Below are 22,500 nucleotides of genomic sequence, written 5' to 3'. Positions count from 1 at the left end.
GCCTATTTGCAAAAGTTACTAAACTAACCCTCTCTTCCGCATATCATGCGAAGAATTATCCGGTGCTTCACAGTCAAAGCCGCAAATCTTGACCAGATGAAGGGCTAGAATCACTTCTCTACTTCTCAAATACTTGCCACTTCTCAAATGAACCTATGGCTATATATATATATATATATATATATATATATATATATATATATATAGATATTAAATCAACATTTCGAACTTACTGATAAAGGGTGGAGTTCGCATAAATGTCGGCATAGTCAATATTAAGTTGACTTTCAACTGAAGGAGAAGTCACTTCCAATACCCATGTAGCAGGATTATATCCATTCTTGATCTTTGGCACTCCTGAAATAGCCTATATATAGGAAATGACTTTTAGGGAAAATTTCACTCAAAATCTCCAAGATTATAGCCAATAATTGAAAGCTAAATTGATTGTTATTAGTAATCCCTTGGTCCCAAAATAAGTGTCTATATTTCTATATAATTTATCCTTAAATAAGTGTCCACTTCAACACTAAGGGGTTGTTTACCAAACGCTTACCCGGGTAAGCGTTTACCAAGTCACATTACTTTATAAGATAAATATGGCAAGGATCAAGAATCTTGCCCGGTATGAGCGAAGGCAAGGTGTAAGAGTCTTACCCGGTAAGTGAGGACGACGACTTTTACCATGGTTAGCGCTTATCAAGTAAATTGTTGCATACGATGCCGTTTTGGTGAACTAAAATATTACCCGGTAAGTAAGTGATAGTGTTGAATTTTACCTGTAAGCGCTTACCGGGTAAGTGTTTGGCTAGACGTCCCCTAAGTGACTATTTTTCAATTCTACGTTAATTATGAGATAGAGAAACTCATTACTCCCTCTACTTATATTATGGGTAAAATTAGCATTTAGTTAATTAGATAATGTAATAACTGCACACTACAACAAAATCGGGTTTATAGGACGTCAAAAACGTCTAAATGTGTTAATAAACTGCTTTATAGGATTTAGGTTTATAAGACCAAACAATTGGGTGTGTCATATGTAAAAGCGTCAGAATAAGTTTATAGGATATTCTTGGACGTGTTAACAAGTTCTTTGGACACTAAAGTGTCATATTAATTTTTTTGATATGACATCATTTGAAGAATTCTTTTATAAGACAAGGAGTAAGCTACAATTTTGGTTCCTGTGGTTTACACAAATCTCCAAAAGTAGTTCCTAGACTTCAATTACTACAAGTATCATCCCTAATGTTTACATTTTGCTTTGAAAATGGTCCCTGGTCACTAACTCCGTTAAACTGGTCCGTTAAGTGAGTGCTATTTGTGTTTATTTCCCCTTTTTTATCTTATCTAAAGGACAAAAATTGTAGTTTACCTTTTTAAACAGTAGGGACGATTTTGGTCCTTTAGATCAGTTTAACGGAGTTAGTGACCAGGGACCATTTACAAAGAAGAATGTAAACAGTAGGGACGATAATTGTAGTTATTGAAGTCTAGAGACCACTTCCGGAGATCATTGAAAACCATAGGGATCAAAATTGTAGTTTACTCTAAAACCAAATGTCCTATAAGACGTGTTTATAGGACACTTGAAGTGTCCTCTAAGAAGCTAATATGACATTTTTTTTTGAAGTATCCTAAAAAATTTGTTAAAACGTCCTGTAAACTTATCACAATGCATTTAGTCCTATAAAACAGTCTATTATAACACTTAGATATTAATGATGGCTAATAAACCCATTTTTGTGTAGTAACATTTCAAAAATTGTATGTCTTTGTCATTGTGGACATTTATTTTGCAACGGAGGAAGTATTGAATATGAATTGATATAACAGACTCACTTGGAAATACTCCACAAGCTTGTGAGATTGGTGGCCTAAAGGTCCTGCATAGATAATTTGTCCTCCAATCTTCATCAGAAGCAACTGCAAAGTTAAGGATCACGGTAGTCAGATTAACATCAAAGAAATAACATTATAGCATTTTTTTTATGCTACAAACCTCATCAAAAGATTCAAATATGTCTATGCTCGGTTGGTGAATTGTGCATACAACAGTCCTCCCAGTATCAACTGTGTTTCTTACAGTACGCATAACAATGGCTGCAGCTCTAGCATCAAGACCAGATGTCGGTTCATCTAAGAAGATGATGGATGGATTTGCCACCAACTCTACGGCTATCGTCAACCTCTTCCGTTGTTCTATTGTAAGACCATCTACTCCAGGAAAGCCAACTACAGCATCCCTTAAAGGATTAAGCTCAACTAGTTCCATCAATTCATCAACGAATATCTACGTCATAATAATCATCAATAAGACTTGAGAAGAAAGACATACAAGATTCTGTTATAGGACTAATGAATGTACTTAATGAGATTTTATTACTAGAAAAGATAGTAGCCGATTAAAAGGCGCTATAACAGAATTGAGGTTACAAGACGCCAAAAATATCTAAGTGTCCAAATATACTAGGACTTAAGTTTATAGGAACAAACAATAAAACGTCCTATCTAAATACATGAGTGTATAGGACGAAATTGGGTGTTTTTCAGGACATTTTTTAAAATAAATTGTTGTATTAGCTCTTTTATACGACACTATTTGAAAAAGTGTCATGTAAACACAATTGCCCTATAAGAATATTTCTCAAAAGTATCCTATAAAATAGCTAATACGGACTTTATTTTACAAATTTCCTAAAAAATAACTCGTTAAAACACCCGAGAACGTCGTATAAACTTATTGTAACACTTTTAGATGGGGCAACTTATTGTTTGATCCTACAGACTTGGGTCCTATAAAGTGGTCAATTGTGACACACTTAGATATTTTTAGCGTCCTATAAACCTGATTTTGTTGTAGTGAGGGTCATTGGATACCTGGGTTAACGATAGAGCCCAGGCTTACAGGAGGTCAGGGATTCGCACCAAATATGAGTGTGCAAGTATTTTCCGTATATTTTCCGTATTTTCCGTATATTGATAGTTATGTGATAAGTATATACCTTCCGTGTTCTCGTATTAACATCTGAAGATAGGCGTAGCCATGCTGAGTATAAAAGAGATTCGTAAACAGTGACATTTGGTGAATGAATATCATTTTGTTCACAATATCCACTAACACGAGCAAATGTTGTTTGATTCTTCGGGTATCCTGATATGAAGACATTTCCTTCAATGTATCCACCCGTCTTCCGTCCTGCTAACACGTCCATCAAGGTTGTCTTTCCTGCACCGCTAACACCTATAAGTGCAGTCAATATCCCAGGCCTAAAAGCACCGCTAGCATCCTTGAGCAATGGCAGGCGATTATCTTTAACCCCTCTAGCCTTCATTTCCTGCTCAAATAATAGTGACAGTATTTGTAACCACAATAGTATAACCTAAAACCCATAAACATTTATTTACCTTTGAACTAGCAGTGTACCCATACAATGCAGCAGGATGCAAATTTTTATTTCAAATCGAGAATGGAAAATCAATGTAAAAAAGAAAATCCACAATTTAAGAAGTATTATGTATTGGTAGCATTGAACGTTTATCTTCTATTTGATAATGTTCATAACTTGGTTTATGTAGTTCCAAAGTAAATCTTCAAGAAGTTGAATTTATACGATAAAGAAGTCGTAAATTTGAATTTTAAGAGATTATGTATATTAATAAGTAGTACCAAATGCTTAAAAACATGTTTTTAAAACTAACAAATGTTTTATGATAAATAAACTGATAACGAATGAACAAAAATATAGCAAATGAAGAGTTGTAATAAAGTGACTAACGAAAGGTGTATCAATGTAGTAGTTGACATGGTTGAAAGCAAGTGAAAGAGGCTGAAATGGCAAAACCATTCCTCTTCTTTTCATACGGTGAGCAACAACAGTCGAATCATTTATTCCTGAACTGCTTCTCACTTCCATATCAATTCCTTCAAAATTATTAATTTACAATATGTCAAAAGAATTCATATCATTGCATGCATAACTCTTTTAATTACCAGCACTTTGAATCTCAAACGCAGACGCTCACCTTCATAGACCGCATTTTTTGTTGGGTCATTGTTTGAATTCTTGATATCATTTTCCTCTCTGATACCAGGTTTAGCATCACCAAGAGCTAAAAGAAAAAGGACCCATGAAGTCAAAATCTGATGTACGATAGTAAAATACACTACAACAAGATCGGGTTTATAGGACGCCAAAAATGTCTAAGTGGCCTAATAGACTTCTTTATACGACTCAAGTTTATAGGACCAAAAAATTGTGTGTCTTGTATAGAAGTCTTATAATAAGTTCTATAACACTTTTGGGGGTCTTAACAAGTTTTTAGGACACTTTTGAAATGAAGTGTCCTACTAGCTTTTTTATGACACATTTGAAAAATGTTTCATGAACAAATCTTTTTATCGGACACTTGTTTTTATAAGACACTTTTTCAAATAATGTCATATAAGAAAAATGATTATGGCACTTCATTTAAAAATTGTCCTACAAAACTTTGTTAAGACATTCAAAAGCGCCCTATAAACTTAATGCAACACTTTGAAATTGGACGTACAAGTGTTTGGTCCTATAACGCATCTATTTAGGACACGGACATTTTTGGCATCCCATAAACCTGATTTTGTCGGGGTGATAATAGTAAATAATTAAAATGAACATATAATTCAAGGTAACCTACGATTCAGTAAAGTTAGCGCTAGAATAAATAATAGGTTGAAGAGAATCGAAAACCCAACAAGGGATCCAAGAGATATCCAGAACCAATGGTCTTCTGTAAAAAAGTTTCGTGATTTCAGAAGAGCTTCCCCAACTGTTGATGCATTAATCCGTGGATCTATATTGGGCTGCATAACGACGACTTCGATTAAGTTTCTATGAGAAGCTTAATTAAATTAGAGAAGCTAAAGTTCTACATATATTTCTATAAGAAAAATCATAAGTTCTACATGTAATCATGAGAGCTTACAGAACTCCATCTTTTGTCAAGAAACTCGTTTATCACCAAGGCATTTTGTGCATACATCATAGGAGAAGCATAGAATCCCCATGACATCCATGGCTCGCTGTCATCTGAAAGTACATCATTAGATATGTCACTTCTCACTGCAACAAAACCGGGTTTATAGGAAGCCAAAAATACAAGTGTTCGAATAGATTGCTTTATATGACTTTTAGTTTACGAGACCAAACAATTATACGTCATATATAAAAGCATTGCACAGGGTAATTTAATATATTTTTCTAAAAATTGCTTGAGCTATTAGTAGAATACTTCTTGTTTTTTGTCTAATAAGTTTATAGGACATTTTTGGGTGTTTTAACAAGTTTTTTATGACACTTTTAAAAATAAAGTGTCGTATTAGCTTATTTACTAACACATCCTTATATAGATTTCTTTTTATAAGACACTTTCTAAAATAATGTCATATAACAAATTAATAGGATGTTTTATTTCACATATGTCCTAAAAAAACTTGTTATGACACCAAAAAAGTTCTATAAACTTATTTCAACGCTTTTACATAGGACACACAAATGTTTGGTCCTATAAACTTAAATTTTATAAAGCAGCCTATTAGGACACTTAAGACATTTTTGGCGTCCTATAAACCCAATTTTGTTGTAGTGTCTAGGAGTTACAAACATTGTAGCAGAAAGTTAAAAAACCATAAACCGGAACATAGAAGAAAAAATCGTACCCTTGGCAACTATGAACCCTCCAAGGGTGACTATCAGCAACAGTGTGAAGGCACCCAAAGTGTTTGAAAGTACTTCTGTTCTTGCAACAGCAGCAAGCAATCGAAAAAGGGAAAGAGCCATTTGATGTATGACAAAGAACGTCAAGAACTGTTGAAAGAATCTGAACCATAAAAAACTGTTAGATCTTGAAGAAATTGAGTCATGAAAACTTCAGAAATTGTTCAAGTTTAAAGATATATATATATATATATATATGTGGAGAGAGAGAGAGAGAGGAAAGTTCCTTTAGAAATCCAAAATTGATTACGAACCCGAGAACCGCCCACCCACAGCACACCATGTGTCTGTTCAGGATGAATATTCATCATGAAAAAAACATTCATGATGAATATTGACATGTTATTCATCAGAATCACACAATCAGAATAAATATGTTACAACATTCATGATTAACAACACGTCCATATTCCTAATGAATATGCCACGTGCCGCGTTGCAGGCAGTTCCCGGGTTCCTAATGGAACCTACCCCTATATATATATAAATATATATATATATATATATATATATATTTGTGTGTGTGTGTTATATTTACCTGGTAGCATCTGGCGCATACCCTATAGTGTAATATGTAAGAATCACCCAAATTCCTGATTCCATAAAAGATAAGGGGATTCTGAGTATCCAAATGGGAAGAGCAAAAGCCCAAGCTGGATACAACAATGAATCTCTTTGTCTATAAAAAACTGGAAGCCTCATAACGGTCAATGCAAGCTCAGCCATCCCATTAAACATTACAATAAGCAGACCAAAAAAAAGTGCACCAAAAAACTTCCCTCCATCTTCCAAACTTCCCACATGCATTTCTGTTCTGAAGAACATAGCCATTCCTACCAATGACATAAATGTCAACTGGAACGTCTTAAATATGTAAAGCAATGAGTTACGCTTCGATAACAACCATTCCCTATCAAAGCATGCCTTGAGTAGTTCCATATTAGAAATTCCGTACTTTTCCTTCACCAACGCGTCCGGATGTGCTTTTGATTTATCATAAGGAATAAGAATATCTATTTCTAGTTTCTCTCCAATGTGGAACAACTTGAAAGATCTTGAAAATTCAGGGACCGTAATAAATCTGTAAGGTTGATCGACCTTAATCCAGTATTGTTCTTGATCTTTTATTGAAGTTACCTCTTGAAGGAAGTCTGCCACCCCCTTCCTTTCTGGGCACTTGAATCCCATCCATTCGAAAAATTGAAGTGCATTTTCACAAGGACCTTGATACACAATTTGCCCTTCTGACATTAATATGACATCATCAAAAAGTTTGTATGTTTCGGGATCGGGTTGCAAAAGAGAGATGACCATAGTTAAATCCATGACATGAACCATTTGTCTTAAGAACTTGGTGATACGACAAGTGGTCGAGCTGTCCAGTCCGGTTGATATTTCGTCCATGAAAAACACATTTGCTGGCCCAACTAACATCTCTCCTGTATAAAGTTTATAATCAAATTGTATCAACTAAATAATAAATCCTTATTTTCATCATTTCATTTGCAGTTTTTTATGTTAAAATATGTGGAATCCAATTAGATTACTCTCCAAAAGAGGGATTGATCAGGAGAGAGGGGAGGTTCCAACATGTATAGCTGAGAAATGGTTCAAGTCTAGCCGATATGGGACCCAATATATCGTCCTCGACAGAAGATAGCCAGGCACAGATACCATGTGAGGATATGTGAAACACAATTAGATTACTCTCCAAAAGAATCTTTGAGGAGAGAAGGGAGGTTCCAACATAGATAGTAAAGAATGGTCCAAGTCTAACCGATATAAGACTCCAAACATGTAAAAGGGTTTCATGGTGCACCAATTCTATGAAAGAAGCAACAACATACCAGTAGTGACACGTTTCTTTTCTCCACCAGAGATACCTCTTCTCATTTGATCACCAACCATAGTATCAGCACAAGTTTCCAACCCAAGAATCTATTAAACGAAAACATAAGTTTTCAACCCAAGTATATATGAACAAAAAACGTCAAATGGAATTGACTCGATAAGCCACTAGAACAAAATCGGGTTTGTAGGACACCTAACGCATTTAAGTGTCATCCTAATAGAGTGTCTTATAGGAATTAAGTTTATAGAACGTTTTTAGCCGTCATAACAAGTTTTTAGGACCTTTTAGAAATAAAGTGTCATATTAGCTATTTTATATGACATTTTTGAGAAGTGAACTTTAAACCCATCTTTTTATAGGACCCTTATTGACTATCTAATACGACACTGTATTTTGGAAAGTTCTTAAAAAACTTGTTACGACGACCAAAAGCGTCGATAAACCTATTGTAACACTTTTAGACTGAGCTCTTTACATTTTGATCCAATAAATATAAACCTAAGTCTTATAAGCCACTCTATTAGGACACTTAAACAATTTACGCATCCAATTTTGTTGTAGTGAACCTTTATTATAAAGCATAATATAATAAACCTTGAGAACATAATCCGTGATGAGATTGGTTTCTCTTTCTGGGACAGTTGTGGTGGCATTCATGAACGCAAAAACATCTGGATCAGGCTTGGCTCCTGCTTCTATCTCCATCTTCAAGATATCTGTGAGTAGTTTGTATCTTTTCCCAACGCCCAAACACCGTCCTGAAAAATCCAACGTCTCTCTCACCGTCATCTCCCCGGTATGAAGATTATGTGGACTTACATAAGCACATGTCCTTTGAGGAATAAATTCAAACAGTTGGTGGCCACAATAAGTGACATTTCCGGCTACCTGATTTCAGAATCCATAAGTGATTAACAATGAACAAACATAAATCAAAATGAAAATTTATGAAAAAGATTTGGGAAGAAATTAAATATATTACTTTGACATCATGATCAAGTTTCCCAGCAAGTGCTAGCAGAAATGTGGTTTTGCCTGCACCTGGTGGACCTAAAAGCAGTGTCATCCTGTATTTAATCATAATTTTTCGATGGAAAAATGAAAACAAATTCTACCAAATTAGAAAAAAGACTTGCAAAAATCATAGCAAGAGATGAGATGATCGTCATCTTTAAAAATGAACAAAAATTAAATTTAAAAAAAAACCCTAAGTTAGATACCTTGATGGTTTGATGATGCCACTAATGGATTGAAGGATCTGCACTTTCATCTTTTTGGAAGGACATAACCCAAGCAATTGAAGTGTGCTCTACAATTTGAGAATTGTAGCTGTTATCGTCTTCAATGATTTAAAGAGGATCATAAATTAACTTGTTAAAATACCTCAACTGAGTTGAAGATGGAATTGTAGAGAGAGGGAAGAGCTCTATCACCAACATAAGCATCTCCTTCCACTGATAAGTTCTCATATCTTACTTCAATCTTGGGTGTTTCATCCCCAACCCTACATACAAACAACAAGCTTAGCAGCAAATTTAAGGGACTTTTTACCAAAAGCTAATCTTTAGAGGAGTTGGTCCTTAGTTCTTCATGGGATGAAAGTTGATGAAATCGGTCGTGGGGTTTGAAGGTGTAATCAAGTGTGTAGCATGGGTGCTAAAAAAAAAAACCCTACCAACCAAATCAAACCGATCAATCCAATCCAATTAAACCCAACGCCGAATAATTTAATTCGAAATAACTTGATGTCTAATAAAGATGAAAAATTGTTGTACCATAGGTATTGGATTGATATTGAGTTACTATTATTTGAATTCAACCCAACCCACCCGATATCATTTTATTTCTTGAATTTAATATAATTGTTGAATTTCTATTAATATATACATTAGACAATTACACTATCATGTATATTCATATTTCAATCTATTTACATCTCTATATAACTCATTCGTATATATGTTCAGTTGTTGTGAACATATATATGTAAATTGAAAAAATTAACTGATGTGATATACATAAGATGTATGGACAATTTATATCAAATGATTGATGACGAAAAACAAATTATAAGTATAGAAATAACATATTCAAAGTTAGAAAAATATTTTAATATACTAAAGTACCAACCCGACCAACCCGTACGGGTTGGGTTAGGTTGGGTTGTACTATGGTTTGGGTTGGGTTGAGTTAAGATTTTTCAAACCGCAAGCATTAGGTTGAGTTGTTCAAATGTTTTCAACCCAACTCATAAGCACCCTTAGTCATAAGTGCCCTATAAATTGAGGTTTTCGTTTGAATTTACCTTGTCAAAAATTTCTTTTATATCCATGATTTTCTGATAAACTATTAACATGCCACTTCTATACATTAGAAAGCCACTTCAATACACCAGAATGCTACTGAACTTATCAAAAAATTACGTTGTTAATAAAAATCTCATTTGAGGTCAATGGCCTGGAGAGTCTCAAAAATTGGGTTAATACGACGGCACCATTATCTAAATATCCTAACAGGTTCTTTATAGGTTTTAAGTTTACAAGATTAAATTATAAAGCATTATATCTTAAAGTGTTATAATAAGTTTATAGAACGTTTTTAGACGGTCTTAACAAGTTTTTGTTAAAATAAAGTTTCTTATTAGCTATTTTATAGGACATAATCACATCTTTTTACAGCACACTTGAGTACATAAGAAACATTTTCAAATAATGTCCTATAAAAAGTTAGCAAGACATTTTATTTTAAAAATATCCTAAAAAACTTGTTAAAATGTCCAACATCGTCCTATAAACTTATTACAACACTCTTAGATTAGACAATTTATCATTTGGTCCTATAAACTTAAAACATGTAAAGCAACCTATTAGGACATCATTGTTGGCATATTATACACCTAATTTGTTGTAGTGGTGGAACCCCATTTACTTTTCGAAAAGAGTAGGAGAGTCGGGCTTTCCAACATATATTAAAGCAGAAAGGTCCAACTGTAGCCGATGTGGGGCTTCTAACACGCTTCCTCCAATAAAGACTAGATTTCCGAAGAGTCGAGTCCTGGACACAGATGCCCAATCAGATAACTATCTAAAAGGGACCGGAAGAGGTTTCTAATATATATTAAAGTAGACAGGTCTAGATCTAACTGACGTGGAACTCTGATAACAAGTGAGACTGAAGGTGGTGTTCATCAATTTACAGAGATGAAAATCAATGAATCTCGGGCTTTTGTATTTTTGTTTCGTAATAATCAATGTTCAATTAATACTTACTTAGATCAGACGTCTTGTCCTAATTAGACTTCTTACTGTAATAAACACGTATCCAAACTTTTTGATAAACAACCCTTGAGTATATTTTGAATGACTTTTATATCATACGTTTGACCTGTTATCATTAAATATAACCAAATTTTACTTATTTCCATATAAATGTAAATCATCTCATCTATAAACTTCTCGTGTGCGTATATATAGAGTCGGGTTCCGGTAAAAACTCCAACATTTCATGGGAACAGTACGAACCCAAACACCATCGTTCATTGATTTTCAGCGCCTTTGATTGGATCATGCTGGGTGTGTGTCAGTTTTGTGAAGAATGGGCAATCTCGTCATTTGGTTCTCCGCATTCGGTCATGTCGAGATCGATTTTGTGAATGTATGTTAACAATGTTAATATAAGCAATACCAACATACGTTAAGGTATATTAACATATGTTAGCATTTTCATTTAAGGTGTTCAATATATGTTCATATTCTCATGTTAATATACGGCAAAATTCGTCAACTTATGTAACATTTTCCCGTTAAAGTGCTTTTCATGTATTAGGTATGTTAATCTATGTTAACGAATATCAACATTTACTGCCTTACAACATTGTCAAAAAAAATAGTAAATGAAAAAGACAAAAAAATATTAGTATCTAATAAGTCCCAGAAAATACTTTAGTGTTATATTGAAGGCCAAAACATGTATAATTAATCATATTGGAAAATAAAATATGTAAGTTAATTGATTGTTCATCTTATAGTATTTTTTTTATTGTTTCTCTAAGGGGTTATTTGGTTAGAGTTATTAAGCAGTAATTAATGAGAATTAAAATAAAAGAAATTGTTTGATTTTATGTAATATAATGGACTTATTCCTCCAGAAACCCAAATATTCATCCCAGATTAAACGGGTTTTCATTCTCACACATTTTCATTTCCCTGCCATAACCAAACACCCTCTAAGTTTTTTTTTTTATCTACGATCAAGTTCTGAAACTTCTTGTCTTAAAAACCATGATGTATTCTCCAACATTCATCTCCACTCACTCTTTTGTTTATTCCATCCATAAAATCTATTTTCTATTGGAACATATTAGATTTCTTGTTATCAGCTAAGAAAACTCCTATCTTTTTGAAGAAAATTTTCAACCATATGAGCCGTCCAACTTATATCTATATTTGGAATTTCAAAACCACCCTTGTGTTCATACATTATTGACTCCTTGTTACTTACTATCGAGTGCACAAATTTTAAGTACTATCTTACCTCTAAAACAAGAATAATCTCAAGCTATAACTAACATGGACTTTTGATTATGTGATTGATGGTTTCGAGAAAATTTATTTTGACCCTAAAAGTTTATAACAGTGATGGAAAATATTAATATCAGGTGAGATGGAAACCCAAGTGATTTACATAGAGTACTACTCCGAATAGTCAACATTGTAACCCCAAATGATGTCAATATATATATATATATATATATATATATATATATATGGGGGAGCGATCAAATGCAAACCACTCAATTTGTACAAACCGTGCAAACCTCATTCAACCAATCATAATTTTTCATTTTGTTCATTTTTTTGTAATTATGAGAGGTTGATTAATCATTTTTATTGTGGAGGGTGTTAATCATAGATATTATCATCTTTATTATTTTAATTTTTAGAGAAATACATGAAACAGTTTCATTAATTCTAGAGAAATACATGAAACAGTTTCATTAAGTATTATATGAAACAATTTCACAACCATATATGAAACAACTTGATCAAAAAAAGTATTTTATGAAACAATTTCACAAGATTAAACAATTTCATGAAAAAATTTCATAAGATTAAACAATGAAATCGACGGATGAAGGTGGTTTACACGGTTTACACAAATGAGGGCGGTTTTTATTTGATCACTCCTCTCTCTCTCTCTCTCTATATATATATATATATATATATATATATCAGGTGAGATGGAAGCCAAAGTGATTTACATAAAGTATTACTTTGAATAGTCAATATTGTGATCCCAAAGTATTACCGAAGAGCTTTAATTCAGAGTTATTTCAATATAAGAAGTCTGAAGTCATTATTCAGAATTAGCTCACTTAAACTCTGAAGTCTGCTTTTTCTGACTTAGCTCATCCAAAATCTGGAGTGTGAACTCTGAAATCTTCTTTTTCAGACTTAGAAACCCGAACTCTGAAGTCTTCTTTTTCAAACTTAGAAGTCTGAACTTTGAAGTCTTCTACAAGTCTGAAGAGTCATTCTTCAGAGTTAGCTCACCCGAATTCTGAAGTCTTCTTTTTTAGACTTAGCTCACCCGAACTCTGAAATCTTCTTTTTCAGACTTAAAAGTCTGAACTCTGATTTAGTGGGATTGATTTTATACTTCAGAGTTATTTCAAGAGTACAAGTCTGAAAAGTCATTCTTTAGAGTTTTACTTCAAAGTTATTTCCAGAGTACAAGTTTGAAGAGCATTCTTTAGAGTTAGCTCACACGAACTTTGAAGTCTTCTTTTCCAGACGGAGCACCATGTAGAGCCTCTGCATAGTGCATGCAGAGCTTCTGGCTTGCCTATACAGAGCTCTGAAGTCTGAAGAGTTTTACTTTAGATTATTTCAAGAGTACAAATCTTGTAATAAACTTATCTAGATTTTCAGGATAAGTCTTTAAGACTTAGACTTGTAAGCCAAAGCCCCTCTGGTTGGTTTGGATTCTGGATGGTTTTCCTTCTGGTTGTTTATTTGAACCTTGGAAAAATATTCCAATCCATCATAAAAGAATCAAAGGGGCTCTGGTTGATCTTCATGTTTAACCAGAAGGCCTCTGGTTGTAATTGGAACTCAAATTATTTAAGTATTTAACATTTTCTTGACCCAGAGGCTCTCGATAGACGAACAAGAGGCTGACCAGAGGGCCTTTGGTTGGCCTTACTTTTGGTTGGTGAGTCCAGAGGGGCTCTGGTTCTTAAGGAGTTGGTCTTTCTCTGTATGATGTAAGCTTTACCATGGGGTCTTTTTCAAAGATATTGGGTATTTGAATAACTTTGAACTCAAGGTCTTTAGACTTCATCATCAGATTTGACATAAGCGCTCTTCTAAGATTAAATTCAATTTACTGATATAGTTTCATTTCTAAATTCAAGTATGAAAAGTCATTCTTCAGAGTTTTACTTCAGAATTATTTCAAGAGTACAAGTCTAAAGAGTCTATCTAAATTTGCTTCTAAGTTTGGATTCAATTTACTGATATAGTGTCATTTCTAAATTTAATTTTATTCTATGGTTAACTTCATTTTAACTAATTATTGATATAATTTCATTTCTAAATTCAAGTCTAAAGAGTCATTCTTCAGAGTTATTTTTCAAAGTTATTTCAAGAGTACAAGTTTAAAGTAGTATCATACTTTCGATTTGATCATTCATATCTCTAAGATAAGTTTATTGACATGATTTAATTTTTTTAAATTACCCCGTGTAATACACGGGATCGAACCTAGTTCCTAATAAACAAGTAAAACACAAATATTGTTTTTTGGACCAATAAACTATTAAACTTATTAAGTTCATTAAATAATAACAAACCATTGTGTAGTTGTGCATCACTTTTCACTAAAAGACAAAAAAATGTTGTCTCAACGGAAAATTTCATCAATAAACTGTCAGAAAAAATAATTATCGACGGATCTCACGATCAGAGAAAATGTGGCCGATTATCATGATTACCGACTGATTCATCGGCCTATTTATCATCACCGACGGTCATATTTGTCAGTAATCACTGATCCGCCACAAATCTCCTGAAAAATCTATCGGTGAAACTCCTTTGTTTTGTGATATTTACATGTAATATAAAAGACAAACTTGTCTAAAAAAAAATACTTTTATTCAAACATCAATTTAAGAAAGAAAAGAAAAACATGTTTTCTATAACAGTTTTACAAATAATATAAATAATTAAGTGCCCGTTTACTAAACGCTTATTTGGTAAGTGTTTACCGGATAAATTTCTTTATCAGATGAACATGACAAGGGTCAAGAATCTTATCGGGTAAGAGCAATGAGAATGATGAAGAGTCTTACCCAGTAGGTGAAGATGACGACTTCTACTCAGGTAAGCGCTTACCCGTAAATTGTTGCATTCAATACGTTTTGATGTACTAAAATCTTAAGCATCAAAATAAATTATAGTGTTGATTCATACCGGTAAGCACTTACCGGGTAAGCATTTGAGTAAACAACCCCTAAGTCTTTTATGTTTACATCATAAAACATAGTTTACGGATAATATAAATATTCGAATATTTATGTCGGACTATAAAAGTTGAGAATTTACACATCCCATGATCCCAACGACCTAATTTCTTATTAAATGATCAATAAACGATTCTTTTTTCCTGTTTTCTACGATCATACAATTCAGGTATGCATTAAAACTCCTCTCCATGTTCGACCCAAAAGCCATTTTCACGATAAAAGCCAGTACAATAAACGGATAAAAAACATTTTGTTAAAAAATATAATATAAGATATTGTGTCTTCTATCTTTTATCTATTCTTAATTTGGATTAAAGAAAAAAAAATCAACTTTATGTTATATAATATAGTTTTTATAGTGTATTATTTTTCTAATAAAAATAAAACATGTGACATGGATATAATTTAAGGGTGTTTGAGATTGCTTATTTGAAACAACTTATGTTTTTCTATAAAAGCAGTTATTAACTTATTTTTTTAGATGACGAGTTTTAACCAATATATTTATTATCACTAAACTTGACTAGGATTATATTTTTTCAATCAATATAAGGAACCGTTTGCTAAACGCTTACTTGGTAAGTGCTTACTAGATAAAGTTTTTCATCAGATGAACATGACAGAGGCTAAGAATCTTACCGGGTAAGAGCAATGAGAAGGATGAAGAGTCTTACCCGGTAAGTGAAGATGACGACTCTTACTCAGATAAGTGTTTACTCGATAAATTGTTGCATTCAATACGTTTTGATGTGCTAAAATCTTATGCATCAAAGTAAATTATAGTGTTGACTTCTATAAATGAACACTTATTGGGTAAGCATTTGGGTAAACAGCTCCTGACTTGAAATTTTTTGACATTTATATCATCAAATGTTACAAAATTAACAGTATTATTAATTAAAAATATATTGTTATTTATTATAATTATAGGTGTCTATTTAATGATCGAAAGATGAGTGGCCAGGAACAATCACTTTCTCAATAATTTCATAAGATACGAGCTTTAATTTCGAATTAATTATATAATCTATCTATATTAAATAATATTTGCATAATTGTACATACAAAAGTTATGAGACACGTGGCTTAAAAAGCAAGTGACCCAAATACTTCACACATATCAGAAATGTTGAAAAGTATAAATCTATATCTAATTGCATTTTTGTTTCTTGTGGTTTTTTGAATTAGAATTCTACATTTTTTTATTTATAAAAGTTATCTTTGTTAACTTCTTAATAGTTTCATTAAAAGACAATTTTTAAATCGTTAATAGATGAATTTTGTTTGATCACAAATTTTTTTTAGCTCTTAACGGTTCTAAAAAACAATCTGAATGATTTTGTATTATGGGTTTTCTTTAACAATTCAACACTGTAATTTCATTGTAAACAATTATATTTCATTTTGCACTATATCATGAGGGTCTCTTAATCATTCTACATCAAACCATTCAGCAATTTTCAAACACATATAAAAAATGTTTGGTTTTAGCTAAAGGGTGGATCTATAAATGGCCTGCATAATAATATGTAACTAACCCAACTCAATTTTACAATTGTAATTGTTGGATGAGAAATATGTATATGTTAAATTTTCGTCCCTATGGTTTGCTTATAACGACTTTTTGTCCCTCTTCTTTAAGAACTGATTTTTTTATATCCATGATTTGTAATTCATTTTCCTTTTCATTCCTTTAATCAACGAAGTTTAAAAATGTTAAGTCAATGGTATTATGGTATTTTAACTTTTTCTTTAATCTTTTATTAAAATTCGAAAAAAAAGTATTACATGTATATTATTATAAGACTAAAATTTAAAAAAGAATTATATATATATATACACATATACATATATATTATAGAGGAAGATTCAAAATAAAATGCTAACTATTTAAGAAAACAAAAAAAATCATTAATATACAAAAACAGATGTGATTTTACATTGAATGGAAGCAGGCTGCTCTTGAGGCTACTTAAGTCGCAAGGCAAAATTGTCTGAATCATATTGATTTGTACATTAACGATCTTTTTATTGTTTTCTTAAATAGTTAGCGTTCGTGTATGAATCTCCCCTTATATATATGTATATATATATATATACACACACACACACAATATTATAAAGCATTTGACAAAAACTCTTAAAAACCATTTTTTATGCACAAAATATTGTATATTGATGCATATTACTTAAATTTCAAGATTACAAGTAAATTATGCATCAGTACAACTTATTAAAGTTTCATCTTTGAATTCGTGCAACTAACTGCGGATAAACATAATTAAATAGAGAATAAAAATTTCATTTTAAAATATAAAAACTCTAAAATATAATTAGGATAATTATTGAGTTTTAACAGAATCATTATCTTTATAAAAAAATATTGTTAAGCTAAAAATAAATCACTTCACTATTTGACCTAAATTAAATTATAATAAAAAAATAAATTTATAAATTATATAAAAACAATAACTTCTAAATAGTTAATTTGATATTAATATCAATATATTTTTAAAAAAATTTATGATATCTTCAAATTTATTTTTATTCAAAAGTAAACACATTATCTTTCTCAAAACTACATAAACCGTGTTATATCAACAAAGACAACAAATAAAACGAAACATTAAAATGAATATGCATATCGTTGTATTGCGTAAGTATCTTCTAGTATATATATATATATATATATATATATATATATATATATATATATATATATATGATTGGCTTCCGATTAGAAGGAGAGTCAATGTGAGAAGCATGAAATTAAGACTACTCGACTTCAGAAGCAAATTTGCGTGAAAAAAACCGAAAGGCCTTCTTTTAAGTTAATCACAGTTTATCAACCACTCACAAAACCACTGAGATTTTCGACTTTTTGTTTTTCTTTTCCAGGTAGATCTTCTCATTAAAAATACTCCACATATAAAATTAAATAAATAAACAAAAAATGGAAGGAGGGTGGGTTGGTAATTAGACAGGAAAGTTCGCAAATTCCAAAATGAAATAAAGTATAAGTTAACTCAGAGCATTTGGGCTTGCTTTGATGATGGGTAGGCTACTTCCTTTCTCTGGCGTAAAATAGATGAGAGTTAAGATGAGAAGCGTAAAAAAGGATCATCAGACCAATCTATATACCAAACACGATTCATAGGTGGATTTGAGATCAAAAAGTGAAGTGATGATAGCAACAAAATGGAGATGGATGAGTGCACATGAATGTCATTTTTGCGAACTTTACAGCTTCATGTTCACAAAATCTTCCATGGAGATTTGGATGAATGAAGTCCATGAAAGGGCTGATGGGAAGATCAATGGTTGTGGTTTATCGTGATGGAGGAGGAAGAAGAATATATATGATGAGTGGTGGCTCAGTGGAGGAACAAAGGGGTATAAGAAGAAGGGCAGGTGATGTTCGTCGGAGTACGTGGTGCCACAAGGAGAAGAGAAGGGAAGGGACGTCCACAATGGGGTTTGCGATCACATAACAAAACTCTTAAAAACCATTTTTTATATATAAAATACTGTTTATTGATGCATATTATTTAAAATTTAAGATTACAAGTTTAAATTTATGTAACTAACTATAGATAAATAAAATTAAATATAGAATAAGTATCTTATTTTAAATATACAATATATAAAATATAATTAAGATAATTATTAATTATTATCTTTATAAAAAAATATATTATTAAACCTAAATTAAATTATTTCGTTACGTTAAATTAAATTATAAAAAAAATTGAATTAAAGAAATTGCACGTAACAAAAAAATTTAAATAGTTAATTTGATACTTTTCAAAATTTTATGCTATTTTCGAATTTATATTTTATTCAAAAATAAAAACATTATCGTTTTCTTAAAATCACATAAAACCATATTATATCGACATAGATAAAGAATAAAACGAAACATTGAAATCAATATGTGTCTCGATGCATTGCACGAGTACATTTATAATATATATATATATATATATAATACAAAAAAAATTAAATAAAAATTAGAATGACCAAAACACCCTTGATTTTAACGAACTCTTTTAATTGAGTTAGTCTACGATATGTAAAAGAAACGAATTACAAATCATGGGACGAAAAAAGTAGTTCTTAAAGATGAGACGAAAATCATTACAACCATCAAATCAGAGGAACAAAAATCATAGTTTACTCTAAAAAAATATGAAGAACATCAATTAAAAAACCAAAAAATTCTCTCGAAATCAACCAGAAAAATCAAAAAAGTTTATTGAAATCAACAGAAAAACTTAAAAAATATATTTGAAATCAACAAAAAAAAAAACTTAAAAATTCCTCCAAAACAGTGAAATTCAACTACAAACACATCAAACTACTTTATTACCCACCTTTAATTCACTTTAAAGATGCATTCGTTTAACAAAACACAACTAGTTTTCCCCTTCCCTTTCCCTCCCATTAACGAAAGTTAAACGGAATAAACGGACTAAAAATAAGGGGCCGCTTACCAAACACTTGCCCGGTAAGTACTTACCGATATAATTTAACACTATTATTTACTTACCGAGAAAGATTTTAGTCCACCAAAACGACTTTGTATGCAACAATTTACCCGATAAACGCTTACCGTAGTAAGAGTCGTCGCCCTCACTTACTGGGTAAGACTCTTGGTCCTTATCTTGCTCTTACCGGGTAAGACTCTTGGTCCTTAATTATCATATTTATTCAGCGATATAACGTGACTTAGTAAGCGCTTACTCGGATAAGCATTTAGTACACGACCCCTATAATTCAAAATCCATATTATTATTCAAAGCTTTCCAAGAAGAAGGATAAAAAACCACACACGAGTCTAACCAAATTCTTAGGGTCCGTTTGGTTTATAAGTTTGGTTTTAGGGATTTAGATTTTATGGAGGGATTTGGATTGGAATTGATTTCAAATCATTGGTGTATTTGGTTTGTAGGATTTGGAGTGGAATTGGATTTCATTATTTATAAATAATTTAAGAAAAAATTATAAAAAATATTGAATTACATTTTTATTAATCGGTTATTACAAAACAAATGTTTTTAACAATTTTTAAAACTTTATTGCATACAATCCCGTGAAGTTCCGAGCACTCCTTAAGGATTTTAAAATCCTATATTTAAAAGATTTCAATTAAATTTAAAGATTTCAAATCCGGACAATCCAACAAACCAAACATCGGATTGAAATGGATTTGAAAATGCAAATCCCTAAAATACATTTAATTTTACCAAATTAAATTATTAATTCATATGTAGATTTTCAATAAAATTTTCATGATGTAATAAATTAATATTTTAATATTAAATCATACTAAAAGGACTATTTAATAAGAGTTGTGCATAATAGCATTGAAAACAATTGTAAAGCAATTGTCGTTGTGAAATATAATTAAAAATTAAATTATTAAGGATGACAATGACTAATGAGTTCTATATTATTAGAAATTGTCAAATTGCATGGTCTTACAAATTTACTATTGGGTTTTGGAATTGTCGAATAAACTAAGAGAATAAATTTGACCAAAATAAATCAAATTAGTGATTAATCTAACTATTTGGGAGTTATTGAATGGTTGGTGCAGAATGGTTAAGTGGTCAGAATAATTCAGAGACTCTTATAATATAGTGCTAAATTAGATATAATCATTTGGTAACTGTTTAAAATAAAATTAGGGTGCTGAATGGTTAAGAGAGTTCCATGATACAAAATCATTCAGATAGCGTTTAGTACGAAGATATAATTGGATAGGTCTGAACAGGACAACACTGGACAAGACTAGACGGTAGGACTGGATGGCACATGACTGGACTGGACAGAATAAGAGTATGTCTTGTGTTTTGTATGATTAGGACTAGGCGAGAGCGAGACAGAACTAGACAAACTACCCCCAAAAGTTATTTGATGATTTTAAATATTATATATAATTATAATTAACACAAATAAAGTAAATAATTAAAGAATTTAATTTATAAATATTTGTACACAATTTTCATATAAATGAATACATACATATATAATGGTACCAATTTTGAATGAATTTTTTTGATATAATTGATGGTAGTGGTGGTAGTGGAGGTGGTTTTAGTCATGGTGGAAGTGGTGGTGGTTGGTGCCCGACGGTGGTTATGGAGCTAGAGGCAATGGTGGTTGGTAGACGGCAGTGGTTATAGAAGACACGAAGATGGTAGATTGTGGTTGTAGTGGTGGTGGCGGTTGACAATGGTGGATGAGGTAGTTGTGGCTGATGTAGTAAAGATAGTGGTGGTGGTTATGGTGGAGTTGAGATGACAATGAATGGTGGTGGTCGATGGTGGTTGTTGCAGTAGCAAAAAGAGTTGGAGGTGACCAACGGTGCTAGTGGTGGTGGCAATGAACAGTGGTGGTTGGTGGTCGATGGTGATTGTGGAGGTCATGGAGGAGGTTGTTGCGGTATAGGAGGATTTGGAGGTGGCCAACGATGGTAGTGGTAGTGGTAGTGGTGGTCGAGGGCCGATGGTGGTTGTAAAGGTGGCAATAGACAATGGTGAAGGAGGTTGTTGTAGTAGAGGAGGATTTGGAGGTGTCGAACGACGGTAGTGGTGGCGCAATGAACAGTGGTGTTCGGTGGTCGACTATGGTAATGGTGGTGATGGACTTGGTGGACGATGGTTATGGAGGCGATGAAGGATGTTATTGTAGTGAAAGAAAAGGTGGAGGTGGAGGTGGCCACCGGTAGTAGCGGCGACGACCGAAACTAGCGGTGATGATCACTAAAAAAAGTAACATATTAATGTTATATATCAAACTATGGTAGATTAGTAATATTTTAGTTTCTGATATAAGTGGAACAAGGAAAAGCCTCTTTTCTCCCATGATGTCTTATATTGTTCCAGTTTTTGTCCGTCACATATCGTGTCAAACGTGAGATAGTGAGTTCTTGTTCTATCCTATGTTGTGCCAAACATGGGACAATGAGTTTCGTCCCGTTTTGTCCCGTTCCATCTCATGTACCAAACGCAGTCTCAGAGGGTTTTGGAACCATTAAGAGACAACTTTTTTTTGTCAAACAAAATTAATCTTTTAAAGATTCAGAAACTACCTCGTAATGTAATTTTTAAGAATTAAACAAACAACCCCTTAATTTTGGTTTCTTGAGCTTTAATAAAATCTTTTAAAATGGGACCTGAATTTTAACAAGTCTAGAAATCATTTTTATGATTTATCATTTTACTTTGAAAATAATGTCTAGTCACTAACTCCGTTAACAATCTCCATGAAGACTATTTAATTTTTCTTGTATGTATATCTTCTTAAATATTTAAAAAAAATATAATATAATTTATATATTATTTCTCTTCTCTCACTCT

At 32.1% G+C, this 22,500-nt stretch overlaps 1 protein-coding gene across 2 annotated transcripts in view; it reads right to left on the bottom strand.

Moving 5' to 3' along the window:
• LOC112520749 (ABC transporter G family member 39-like) overlaps nt 1–22,500 on the bottom strand; it is a 28,978-nt gene that overhangs the window by 3,903 nt on the left and 2,575 nt on the right. The window contains exons 2-16 of one of the 2 annotated variants that reach the window (XM_025129263.1): nt 8,995–9,115; nt 8,832–8,920; nt 8,594–8,678; nt 8,206–8,499; nt 7,607–7,697; nt 6,298–7,198; nt 5,702–5,862; nt 4,969–5,072; nt 4,681–4,846; nt 4,030–4,116; nt 3,783–3,928; nt 3,009–3,341; nt 2,006–2,296; nt 1,846–1,929; nt 234–367 (exon numbers count right to left, since the gene is read on the bottom strand). In XM_025129263.1, the coding sequence (XP_024985031.1) occupies nt 234–367; nt 1,846–1,929; nt 2,006–2,296; nt 3,009–3,341; nt 3,783–3,928; nt 4,030–4,116; nt 4,681–4,846; nt 4,969–5,072; nt 5,702–5,862; nt 6,298–7,198; nt 7,607–7,697; nt 8,206–8,499; nt 8,594–8,678; nt 8,832–8,920; nt 8,995–9,115 (3,087 nt within the window). Of the gene's footprint in view, nt 1–233; nt 368–1,845; nt 1,930–2,005; nt 2,297–3,008; nt 3,342–3,782; nt 3,929–4,029; nt 4,117–4,680; nt 4,847–4,968; nt 5,073–5,701; nt 5,863–6,297; nt 7,199–7,606; nt 7,698–8,205; nt 8,500–8,593; nt 8,679–8,831; nt 8,921–8,994; nt 9,171–22,500 lie in introns of those variants that run through there. The other variant, XM_025129264.1, reaches the window with a different exon arrangement.

Source organism: Cynara cardunculus, assembly GCF_001531365.2.
Source record: "Cynara cardunculus var. scolymus isolate 2C chromosome LG 11, CcrdV1, whole genome shotgun sequence".
NCBI classification, from domain to species: domain Eukaryota; kingdom Viridiplantae; phylum Streptophyta; class Magnoliopsida; order Asterales; family Asteraceae; genus Cynara; species Cynara cardunculus.
The sequence above is the reverse complement of the archived record's forward strand: the minus strand, read 5'-3'. Positions and strand labels throughout refer to the sequence as shown.